The sequence below is a fragment of the Vulpes vulpes genome, chromosome 15 (assembly GCF_048418805.1).
Source record: "Vulpes vulpes isolate BD-2025 chromosome 15, VulVul3, whole genome shotgun sequence".
Lineage (NCBI taxonomy): Eukaryota > Metazoa > Chordata > Mammalia > Carnivora > Canidae > Vulpes > Vulpes vulpes.
In genome coordinates this window covers 7,504,472-7,517,032 of record NC_132794.1, presented here as the reverse complement: position 1 = coordinate 7,517,032, position 12,561 = coordinate 7,504,472, and the positions used below count along the sequence as shown (strand labels likewise).

Here is a 12,561-nt window from a genome sequence, read left to right as displayed (position 1 = left end):
TTCACCCTCTGCTGCTTCCCTTTCTGGCTTCTGGTTTGTCACACCCACTTCTGGTTTGCCTTCCTGGGCTTCTGATGTACACTCCCCTCCTCCTCGGTAACCCACAGATACCCACTGCTGGGCTGTCAGCCCTTTTTCCTCATCTATAGTGTTAGTATATCTGACTGATATCCTCCCATCCTCCATTTTCCCTAGTTTTCTTGCAGTGTTTAAATTTTCCAGAAGTTCTCTTCTTTGAGATAGCGTTGAAGGAACAACGTTCCAGGGATGAGGGATGGAGGGGATGGAGGTGGAGCTCATAGATAAAGAGGCTCGATCCACCCCCCCACCCATCACAGCATGTGAGCCTCATCTGGATCCTGATTCAAACCAGCAGATTTGAAAACAATAAGAAAAGACATGTGTGAGACAACTAGAAGTTGGAACATCTAGATATTGGATCTTAGGGAATGATCACTAAGTACTTTAGGTGCCACAGCAGTGTTCTGGTTATGTTTTGGAGTCCTTGTCTTTTAGAAACACACATGGAAAGACGTGTAGATAAAACGATCTGATGCCGGGGGCGGTTAGTGCGTCGTGGTAGAGATTGAACAAGTTTGGCTGTGAATCGACAATTCTAGAAATTGAATGATGGCTACATGGGAGTTAATTATACTATTTGGTCTACTCTTATATAAATTTTTTGATTTTCATAATAAAAAATTAAAAAAAAAAACGCTTAATGGGGGTTCATCCTAACTACCCAGGCACATTTGCAGAGGTGTTGGAAAGGGCTGCTTGTCACAGTTGCATAATCGTTGGGGGTAAATATGGAAGTTCATCAATCAGAAAGGCTATAGTGAGGAGCTGGCTGGCAACGGGCCCAGCTCTGTGTAGCTGTCATCTAGCCTCCAGGCCAATTTGTCCTCTATAAATAACAGTCTATATGAATGCTTTACTATTTTAAAGCACATTTGCCACAGCTGCTGAGCATGTTTGTTTACGTAGCTGTGAACCCTTCTGTAAACATCACTATCTCAAAATTGCCCATGTGTCAGGAACATAAAGGGCCCCCTTTAAAAATATATTCGCAGGATGAGACACGGCCAGTTCCCAGATGTCTGGGTGGCTCGTGTCAGAATTTTCCAGGGTTTGATTCGTTTTCAAAAATAGAATCACATGACTGAAAGGTTCTTGAGAGGTCACCGTGCATATCCCTCTGACTCTGAGCTGGACCAGGCTGAAGCCATCCACCAAGGATGTGGGTCTGTCTTTCATGGGTGTTAAGTCTGGCTTTTATCAAATGGAGGACCATGACCGGGACCCGCAGGGCACCAGAGTTGGGCAAGACAACCTCCTGCCTTCAGTGAGCTTACTTTCATTTCCTAAAAACGTGCCTCTAAGTACCACTCTAAGTGATTGTGACAAAGCACACTTGCTGCACGTGGTATGAAAATATAACGCGTCAACGGAACACCAACTGGCCTGAACTAGGCCCAGGTGCTCAGCAGAAGGACCCTGGTGGATCCTCAGCTTCCTGCAGGATAGCACAGATTTCCACAAAACACCATATTGGGATCACTGCGTAACCAAAACATATATGACAGGAAGAGAGCACTGTGGTGGGGTTGCGGTGTGGGGCTCATCCCTGGATGATGCCTGCCAATTGGGATCACTGAGAGTGGTTTAAGGTCAACTAAGACATTTTTGAAAGGAATGAATAAAATGGACGTGTCAGCTTGCTGCTTTCAAGGCTTCTGGTTTCTCATCTAGCCCTACAACGAATAATTAGATCCTTGTGAATTTGTTTTCCTTGATGTGCATTCGGCCCACATTTATTTTCTTCCTGTGGCTTTGACTCCTTGAAGCATTCCCCTCCCTCATCCCTCGAGGGCCTGTTTAGTACCTATAAATCCCATTTGTGCTCTTCATTCACAAAGAAAAAGCATCCCTCCGAAATTTAAGAGATCAGATGTACTGAGAAATACTGAACTGTATGAATCCCATCAGGAAAAGATCAAGACATATGCAGCTTCCAGACAAACGCAGAACTTTCTAGAACACTCTTCCCTCCACTTAACAGAAATTAGAAAACTATTTCTTTTTGAGAAAAATGAATAGTAGTTGCCGTAGTTGCCTTTCCCCCAGAATCAGGGGTCTTTTGATTCTTTTTTTGCTGGCAACTCCCAAGTTTTCTCTAAGAAAGCAGTAAGAAAGTCTGCTGGGTGCTCAGAGGCAGGCATCACCGTTAATTACCAAGAAAGCAATGTTCCTCCCTTTAGAAAGCCTCACTCATAACAAGCTGTCCACAGAAAGATAGGGTCTGCCCCAAGGAGAATTCTAGCTCAGGGACATTACAAAGATAATTTGCTTATTCTGGATTCATTTATTTTTTGAGACTGGACTTTGGTTTGAGGGAACACGAAGCTCAGCTCGTGCAATTTGAAGCTCAGATTAACACCAATAACCAGAGGGTACATCTCCAGTGGCTTTCGCACCTTGAACTCAGAGATACAATGCTAAGAATGTTGGTCGGCTCGCCTCCCTCTTGTCCTACTGAGACAGTTGATAGTGAGAAATCTAATATTAAAACCGCATCAATGAGTGGTCAGTTTATGCTGCCAGCGGCTGTACCACCGTGGCCACCACTAGGGGGATCCAGAGTCCCTGCGCTCCCACCAAGGTGGGAGAAGTTTCTGGTCTCTGAGAAAAAGACAGAGCTCCCGGTTTGGACTGTTTCCTCTCTTCTTTCCTCCCCTCTTTTCTCCTCACTCTTCTTCCTCCACCCCCTGCACAGTCATTGCAAAGTCAGGCTCTGGGTACTGACAGCCCTGTTCACCAGAGCAGCTCTTAGTATTTCATACATTATTTTGTTATCCTTTGAAGCCGTTTCAAATCAGGTCCATGTTCCTTTTGTTTTATGGGAAGGAGCACATGCCAATCACTGAGCTCCATACAAAGACTTTTACTCACATTTTCATTGTTTGCTGCATTTAATAAAACCTACTGCAAAAATTGCCACCACTCGAAGAGAAGTTGGTTAGAGGTTATGACTTCGCCTGTTAGGTACAGGGAAGTGGAAACATGGGACCAACAACTTTCATGGGATGACCGAGATCAGGATATGGGTTGAAGAAGCATCTGGGGCCAGGCTGTTGGCTGTGCATTTCAGATTAAATAGATGAACCTCCGGCGTCAGGTTGTAGACTTCAAAGCACAGAAGGGAAGCTTGCACCTCGAAAGAGGATTTTAAGTCTAATATTGGTAACTCCAAAGAACAGGAAAGAAAATAATGAATTTGGGTTCCAATTTATACTTTTCCTGTGTGTGTGGGGGTCAATGTTCTTAACTTAAGTCAGAATGTAGGGCTGTATTTTATAGAATGTTACCAACTAATATGGGCAGGACATGCTTTGCTGTTGGGATGTATAACACATGTAAAGTTGGGTTATGAGTCAAGACCTCAAAAAAAAACCAGACCGTTTCTCTATTTTGAGGACAGATCATTTTCCCGAGAACACACCAATGATCAGCCATCAACAGCAGAAGGGTCGATAGGATTGTGATGAATGGATCTTCAATTTTTTTTCCTTTCCTGCTAGAATTATTTACTGGGTCTGCAATATTAGGTCAACTGGGGGCTCAGCAGGTAGAGTATGTGGAAAGACACCTTACCCGCCTGATATAAAAGAAGAGCCAGTGCTATGAGTCTTGCAAATGGCTTCCAAAGAAGGGGTGAAATTGCATTGTTATTAAAGCAATTTGTCAGGTTTCCTTGGAAAGGCTTAACTTTTTCCTCGGGCTTGCCAATAAATAACCTCAAGTATTTAAATTAACCAGTGTTTTAGAGCCACCTAAAAAATGCTTTGGAGACAGATAAGATCTTAATTTAAGGAAATATTTGGAAATTTAAAATACAGCAAGTGGTGCCTTTGAAAAATTGTTTACTGGTTTATTTTCCAAAGGCTTTTAAAAAGTTAAATGGGTAGACTTCTTGGTGGGTATGCTAAGGTTATAGGACACACAGGCATATTCTCTCATGAAACAAGGGGATGGAGTCAATAGCAAGTGAAATTCAAGTTTTCATATTTTGTCATAAATAAGTATGTCAGGTCCAGTTTAAAATGAGCCTTGATCCACAGATACCCCAGGATGGAGCACACCTTACCTGTAGCTTCCACCATTCCTTCTAGGATGACAACAATTTCCAGTTCCTCTTTGGGCAGCTGGGCTTTGGAGATCTCCCAGAAAGGACTCTGTTGGTTAATTTCGTGGCTGATGATGAGTGGTGATACCAGAAACAGACGGTCATCCCCGGTGTAATACCCTACATTGATATCTGTTTGGTTCAAGGGGATGAACTCACCCTCTGAGGTCTGTTTGGACTTGATCAACTTGGCTCGGATGGAAGCCTCCACAATGTGGGAATTCCTGAGATCCCCTACTCGGAACATCAGGCACAGTTTCCCATCCCGCATGGAGATCACTGCATGGGTGGAAAAAACCAGGGTCTCTGCCCTCTTCTTGGGTTGCGATATTTTTACAAACATGCATCCCACCATGAATGCATTGACAATGGACCCCAGCACGGATTGGATTAAGAGGAGAATAATTCCCTCTGGGCACTTGTCCGTGATGACTCGGTAGCCATAACCGATGGTGGTTTCTGTCTCTATTGAGAATAAAAAAGCAGAGACGAACCCATTGAGGTTGGTGACACAGGGAGTCCACGAGGGGTCCTCTATGTGGTCCATATCTCCTCGGATGTATGCAATTAGCCACCAGATCATCCCAAAAAAGAGCCATGTCACTGTGTAAACCATGACGAAAATCAACAGATTGAATCTCCACTTGAGATCTACTAAGGTGGTGAAGATATCCGTCAGGTAGCGGTAGGTCTCCCTCACATTGCCGTGATGGACATTGCATTTTCCATCTTTCCGCACGTACCTCTGGATTTTCCTTTTGGTCCGGTCTCGGCTGATGTGTCTTGGCAGGTCGTCCCTGGCCTGCTTAGGCAACTTTGGCTGGTGGATGGCCACAGGGCTCTCAACATCCTGATCCATGGAGTCGCCCTCCAGGACGTTAGCTGGTAGTTTGGAGGAAAGAAAAGAAAAATGGAATGACATACTGGTTCTTTGGGGATCACGGAAACCACACTGTGTATGGTATATGGTAGTGAAACCAAATAGCATTTGTGTAGCCTTTAACAGAATAGATGATGTCATTTTTTATTGGGCATCTTTGGGTGATCCTTTAGTTGACTTGGACTCCTGTGCCCTGTAATGTAGCTCGTGCGGATACTTCCCCACCCTTTCCACTGGGACAGAGCTGAGTGCTGTGAAACTGTCTCCCTCCAGCAAGTCCTAAGAGTCAGCCCCCACGTGGGATGTCTTCCCACTCTATCTGAGATGCCATCACATGGGAGAGGCAGCACAGGCTGGATAAAGAAATGTTTCAATTCAGACAGTCTTGGTTCTGTCACTTAGCAATTGTGGGCTCTTGGACTTGCTATCCGTTATGGGCTGAATTGGGCCTGCCCTACCGATCCGTGTGGAAGACCTAACCCCCAATGTGATTATATTTGGACATAGGGCCTTTAAGGAGATAACTAACAGTAAGAATGGAGCCCTAATAGAACTGGTGTCCTTATAAGAAGAAGAAGAGACATGAGGGGTGTGAACCAGGGAAGGCTACGTAAGGACACAGTGAGAAGGTGACTATCCGCAAATCAGGAAGAGAAGTCTTCCAACTCAAGCAAGGTGGCCAGAAAGGAATCCTGCCAGCGTCTTAATTTTAAACCTCCAGCCCCACGCCCCCTCTCTGGTATTCTGTTATGGCCACCTAATATACCATCCGGATTCATGGAACTTGAGTTTCCACATTTACAAAATGGGTTGTTACAAAGTTGAACGAAACCACGTATGTGCTCTGTGCCTGCATGGAACAGATATGTAATAAATGTTCCATTGTATTAAATTATGCCTGTGATAGTACTCTCCTTATATTTAGGGCAAGAATCTTGAATGAGCTCTTTAAATTGTTACTGGAACTTCAGAGCCGAAAGATGAAAATTCTGGCTTTTGTCGGTAAGCACACTTGCATTACACTCTAATGGTTGATTTAATTCCAAGGTTAAAAAAAAAAAAAAGGTGTGGGGGAAATGTTCTCTCTCTTTCTATGTGTTACACGTTTTATTTGGTTTCTGCCTCAACATGTAACATCTGCAGTTTTGGCTTGTGGTTATTTCCTTCCCGACGGCCTTCATGACTCATGCATTGGTACAGTCATTAGCTAACAGTGCATTAGGAAAACTCTTCTAGAATCTGAGTGCAAAGGGAAACTTGGAAATGACACTGCTAGTAAACACATAAGCCACTGGATGAAACTACTTGTTCAGTCAATAATTTTAAAGCTTTCTAAAAGTTTTATAAGCCGTTTCTTTCCTCAGGCTTTCATTCTGAGTCTTTGACTCCGCCGTGCATTTTCTCTGCGGTAGTAACTGCGTGTTCCCCTGGGTTAAAGGAGTAACATAGTCTGTTGAGAAAACATTTCCTGAATAAGAAAATAGTTGTGGAGAGGACCTGAGTGGTACCAACTTCACTTATAGATTAACCTTGTTCATGGTTGGTTAGTTTCTTTAAAAATCAATCCCATAGATCTGTTTTTATATTTTAACACAAGGAAGAGACAACATCTAGTCTGCAGAACCTGCTGTTTGGTTTGACAACTTGTACTTTTAGATCACTGCCCTCAATAGCCTTCATTTGTAAAAGAGAAACTTTGCTTGTTCTTTTTCTTTTTGCAACAAAGAAAGAGGACAGGAGTCAAAGGGAAGCAGCTGAGGGCAGCCTGGGAAGGAGGTGTTTGGGGCTCTGGATGGAAGCAGAGGCCAGTGCCCCTGGGTAGCAGGGATGTGTGTGTCCCAGAGTGGGCATGCCTGAGCTCTTCTAATTTTGCCCTGATTGGGAGTCTCTAAATATGACTTCATGTGGGATGAACTCTGGGCTCAACCCCACCAGGGTGGGGAGGCTTTGATTGCAGGACATAGGGGCCCAAGTGGACCTGGCGTATGCCTGGTTTTACCTTGACCAGGATGGTAAGCTCTCCGACCATACAGAGCCACCCCGAACCCTTGTGTCCCTCAGTCCCTCCATCCCTCCAACCCAAAGAAGAGGGCTTGTCAGATTTGCTGACTCTTAACAGTCTTCAGTGATATTTCACACTTCCAAATCTCACAGAGGAAATACATGACCCTCCTCCTGCTCCCTAATTTGAAGCTGTTTTCTTGCTTTTTCTGGCTTGACTGTAGCCTTCAAATCCAGGCATTTATCCTGACCTGGAGGAACCTGTCTGATCGGTTAATGAGTGAGTAGAGGCAAGTGCTCTGGATAGTCCTGGGAGCCTGCCAGTTGATCCTCAAATTCTTTCTTCATTATTGTTTTTTCCTCTTTTTTTTTTTTTTTTTTTTTAGCTCAGGACTGGGCCACATTTCCCAGTTTCCTTTGCATTGGGGACAGCCAGTGCAGAGTCCTGGCCCGTCTGGAGCTGGTATGTCTTTCTGGTCCAAGGCCTTAAATAGAGGATGTGCCCCCTCTTATGCCCCTGACCCTTCTAGGATGATGGTGGAATCAGAATGTGGTTGAGGGCCTGGGTCCCAAGCTGATGGCAAAGAACTGCCATTTGACTAGAAACAAGAAAGAAGAAGATCGTGTTTGAGCCGTTATATATTTTGTGTCTATTATCAAACAGCCTTCTCTCTCATTTTATGGGCAATAATACTGACATGGAGAAGCAGAAAGAAGCATCACTGGGTGGGGGACTGGCTTGGGGAAGAGCAGGGAGAGAAGTCAAGATGGAGTTTTTGAGTATGGCGTCTATGATGAACCAGCATGTGGTTAATCGAATGCTTGGGTTTGGTGTAGGAGAAAGTGTCAACGCATATACTACTTAAGTGTCTTTTAAAAACAAATAAAAATGGAATCAAACAAAGAAAGCCAAGCCTCCTGGGGAGTGAAGTGGGAAGGTGGCCTCTAAGGTGTCCCTGTAGACGAGATGTTCCTGTAGATAAAGTGTCCCTGTGAATGAGGCAGTGGCCGCGGGCAAAGGGTATCCATGGAAAGATGGTGATGGGGTTCAGAATATGTCACCCCTAAAACATACCACTTTGGCATATTAATTGTTTTGAATTAAAGTTACAAAACAGCTAGTGCAAGAAGACACCCTGACCCCCCTCCCCATTCTCCTGAAAGCTGGAGATAAATCTCTGACGTGAAAGGTCCCCTTCCTGTACCAAGAAGATGGAAGACATTCATCACCAGAGACAGGGAATTTGGGGCTGAGAAGACTGTATAAACAAACCTTGTTAAACTAACCCACATCTTCCCAGTCATTTCTTCACCATCTATTACCCATGGTCCAGACCCTTTTGTCTTGCCAATTCTTCACATATTGGTTGTTTCTTTGTCTAAATGTGTGAAAGTTTCCTGTTCTGGTCCCCTCTATCTGTATTCTTTAGTTAGGCTCCCATGGACATGTGTATGCTTTTCTCCTGGGATTCTGTGTTGGTTTAATGCTTAGGCCCAGCCAGAGATTGAAAGAGGAGAGAGGAGAATGTTTCCTCTGGGCAGTGAGTGGGAGGTAAGGCTGGACATCCTGCTTAACTGCCTCTGGGGCAGGGGCCGGGGCAGGGGCAGGCAGAGGATTGAGAGAAACCCAAAAAGTCAGTGAAAAGACTGGGGGAGCAGAAGCCACTGGAGTAGGAGTCCCAAGAGGCAGGAAGAGTGAGGCCAATGAGGAGGGGGAAGGGAGTGTGCAGAAGGGGACCCAGCCCCCAGAGCAATGGGAGGAAACCCTGGACAGGGGATGTGGCTTCCCAGGTCTCAGCCAGGGAGCGAGGCTCAGCAACCCTCAGCACGAATGCAAATGCGTATAAGGGAACTACAGAAAGGAACGTTAATGATGGTTCTTAACATTCCTTTCGTGCCTGGAATCCCAGGTGTGGATTTGTGGGGTGATCTGAATTACATTTGCAAGAGCATTTTGAGCTGCTCAGCAGCTGCACTTGGGAAAGCTGACATTTCTCGCTGGAATCCTGCACAGCCTTCTACACTAATGACTCCTCGCCCCCTCCACTACTCAGAAACTGGCTCTGGGCCCCCAACCCAGGCTGTTGCACACACAACGGTCACATGGTCAGACCCACTGGCCACATGTGCTGCTCCTTGTGCAGGGTCATGCAGGTGACTTGAGCAGTGAGAATGTAGAGGAACTCTCTGCTGTCTGTGCAGTGCTGGACGGTGGGCAAGAGGACAGCAAGAGCCACGCCGAGCATCCCAGTGATTTCTTTCATGAGTTGCTTTATTGCATTTTGGCTTTAAGTAAATGTGGGTCTGTGTGATAAAGCCAGCTGTTTTCTTCTTCTTTTTTTTTAATCCCTCTCACTCTCTCTTTTTCCCCCCTCTCTTTTTTTAGAAAAGTGATCAATTGACATAAAATAAGCTAAGGTGCAAAGTAGCCTAGTGTTGAAATTTAACTGGAAAGAAATAATAGCAAGAGATAGAGCCACATGCTGGAAAGGACCTGATCCCTGAATCACTGGGATTGTGCTGTTGAATTTCGGGTGCAGTGTCTCTCCAAGGAAGGCTGCCCCGGCCAGTATAAATGTTCTCCTGATGGGGAATTGTTACATGTCAAATTACATATGAATTCTTTGGGTGATGCTTCCACTGACTAGGGAAATGTTTGAAAAGTACTTGAAGAATTAACACCTTTCGGAAAACCCAACAAGAAAGCAGGCGAGATCTCAAACGCATGTGCAAAAATCAAAAGTTTGAAGGCCATGTACATAGATGTTAAGAGGGTTAACTCTGAGTGGGTGGCTAATGGGTCCTTTAAATTAAAAAAATATATATTTTCGTTTTTCCAAATTTTCTAGACTGAGTTTACATCACTTTTATAATAAAAAAGAAAAAAGGAATTTTCAGACAAAACGTTGAGGCCCTTCTAGTGTGTGATTTAAGGAATCTGAGAAAATATAACTAAATCCCCACTATTGGAAGAGCAGCAGTGGGAATTCAGATGTCATAGGGGGTGGAGTGAGGGGCAGGATCCACAGGACAAAGCTAGTCAGCTGTCCCTGGGACTGGCCTACCAGCCTCCAGAAGAGAAAGGAGTGTGGGAGGCCTGGAGATCTCAAGCAGCTGTTATAAGATGCAAGAGAAAGGGAAAGATGAGATCCTCTTAGTGCATTTAAATCAGCATATATTGTTCAGGAAGACCCTTCATGGCATGGAATTATGGTTTCTTCCCCATTAAAAATGACCTATTTGATGATATCCACCAAATGATGAATGGATAAAGAAGAGGCATCATACATATACAATAAAATATTACTTGGCTATAAAAAAGAATGAAATCTTGTCATTTGCAGTGACATGGATGGAGCTAGAGAGTATAATGCTAAGTGAAATAGGTCAGAGAAAGACAAATACCATGATTTCAGTCATATGTGAAATTTAAGAATAAAACAAATGAGCAAAGGAAAAAGGAAAGACAAACTGAAAGATAGACTCAACTATAGAGAACATACTGATAGTCATCAGAGGGGAGGTGGATGGGTGATGGGGGAAACAGGTGATGGGGATTAAGGAGTGCACTTATGATCAGCACCGGGTAATGTATGGAACTGATGAATCACTATATTGTACACATAAAACTAACACAGCAGTGTATGTTATCTAACGGGAATTTAAATAAAAGCTAAAAAATGACCTATTTGATGAAAAGACAATGTACAGAATGGGAGATAATACTTGAAAAGCATGTATCTGATAAGGGATGAAGGTCTAAAATATATAAAGAATTCCTGCAACTCAACAACAGAAAAACAAACCACCCAGTTCAGAGACGGGCAGAAAACTTGAATAGATATTGCTCCGAAGATACACAAATGGCTTAACAAGCACATGAACAGATGTTCAACATTACTAGGTCACTGGTCATTGGGGAAATACAAATCAAAACCACAGCGAGATATCACTTCACACTCATTAGGATGACTAAAAAAACCCAAAAGGAAAATAACGAGTGTCAGAAAGGATGTGAAGAAACTGGCACTTTGGTGTATTGCTAGTAGGGATGTAAAATGGCATAGCTGCTGTGGAAAACAGTCTACCAGTTCCTCAAAAATAAATATAGAATTGCCATGTGATCCAGCAATCCCACTTCGAGGTATAAACCTAAAAGAACTGAAAGCAGGGACTCAAACAGATACTTGTACGCCAAATGTTTCTAGCAGTGTGATTCACAGTGTCCCAGGGGGAAACAACCTCACTGTCCATCCATGGATGGAAGGATAAGCAAAATGTGGTCTAGCCATACGATGGAATATTATTCAGTCTTGAAAAGGGATATGATTCTGACACATGCTATGACATGGATGAACCTTGAAAACATTATGTTAGGTGAATAAGTCAGATGTGGAAGAACAGATATTGTATGATTCCATTTATATGAGGTACGTGGGATAGACAAGTGCATAGAAACAGAAAGTAGAATAGAAGTTACCAGAGGCTAGGGGGAAAGAGGAATGGGGAGTTATTTGTTCATAATGATAAAAAAAGTTCTGGAAATGGATAGTGGTCATGGTTGCACAACATTATGAGTGTACTTAATGCTACTGAGTTGTACACTTAAAAGTGTTTAAAAGGGTAAATCCTTTGTTACGTATGTTTTACCAAAACTCAAAAAAAAAAAAAAATGACCTAATCCAATAGTTCTTGTGTTATTGAGGGTTCCTAGATAGTCTATCAGATGTGGCTCACCTTTATTTTACTTTCTTTTTTTTTCCTCCCCTGAATCAAAAGAATGTGATAGGGACCCCTGGGTGGCTCACTGGTTGAGCGTCTGCCTTTGGCTCAGGGTGTGATCATGGGGTCCTGGGATCGAGTCCTGCATTGGGCTCCCTGCAGGGAGCCTGCTTCTCCCTCTGCCTATGTCTCTGCCTCTCTCTCTGTGTTTCTCAAGCACAAATAAATAAAATCTTAAAAAAAAAAAAAGAATGTGGTAGATTTGTTTCAACGCTCTTGAATGGAGGAGGCAATTAAAATGCAGGGCATCTTGCCGTGTGGGGTCTACTACTGAGCTCTGTAAAGACCTCACTGGGAAGGAATTTCTCCTGTCAGAAGTAAGCAACAAATTAAAATATGATTTGAAAACCCAGGCAAGGGAAACAGGCACTGGGAAAATCTCAGCAACTCAAACCTAAATCTGTCTTGGGTGCAGAGCAGGATGGGTTTGCATAAGGAAGTGATGAGTGTATGCTGGCTTCCTGATAGGCCAAAGCAGGCATGGTGGGGGCATTTGAAAAGCGGGAACTATATGTGTGGAAGCTTTGAAGGCATGAAGCAGCCTTGTTTGGGAATGGCAGAGATTCTGGAATAGAACAAGTGTGGGGGAAATGGAGGGAGCTAGGACAGCAGTGGATGAGAGCCAAGTTGGACCCTGAAATCCTCTGTACCAGGCCGTGGAGATCGGTCTTAAAATGTGGAGTAATATGATGGGATATTTTATGTATTTTAG

General features: G+C 43.8%; 1 protein-coding gene across 1 annotated transcript in view; it reads right to left on the bottom strand.

The window, feature by feature from the left end:
• KCNJ6 (potassium inwardly rectifying channel subfamily J member 6) overlaps nucleotides 1-12,561 on the bottom strand; it is a 260,779-nt gene that overhangs the window by 67,725 nt on the left and 180,493 nt on the right. Inside the window, exon 3 of the mRNA XM_025987873.2 lies at nucleotides 4,148-5,068. Coding sequence (XP_025843658.1) covers nucleotides 4,148-5,068 — 921 coding nt within the window. The remainder of the gene's footprint in view (nucleotides 1-4,147; nucleotides 5,069-12,561) is intronic.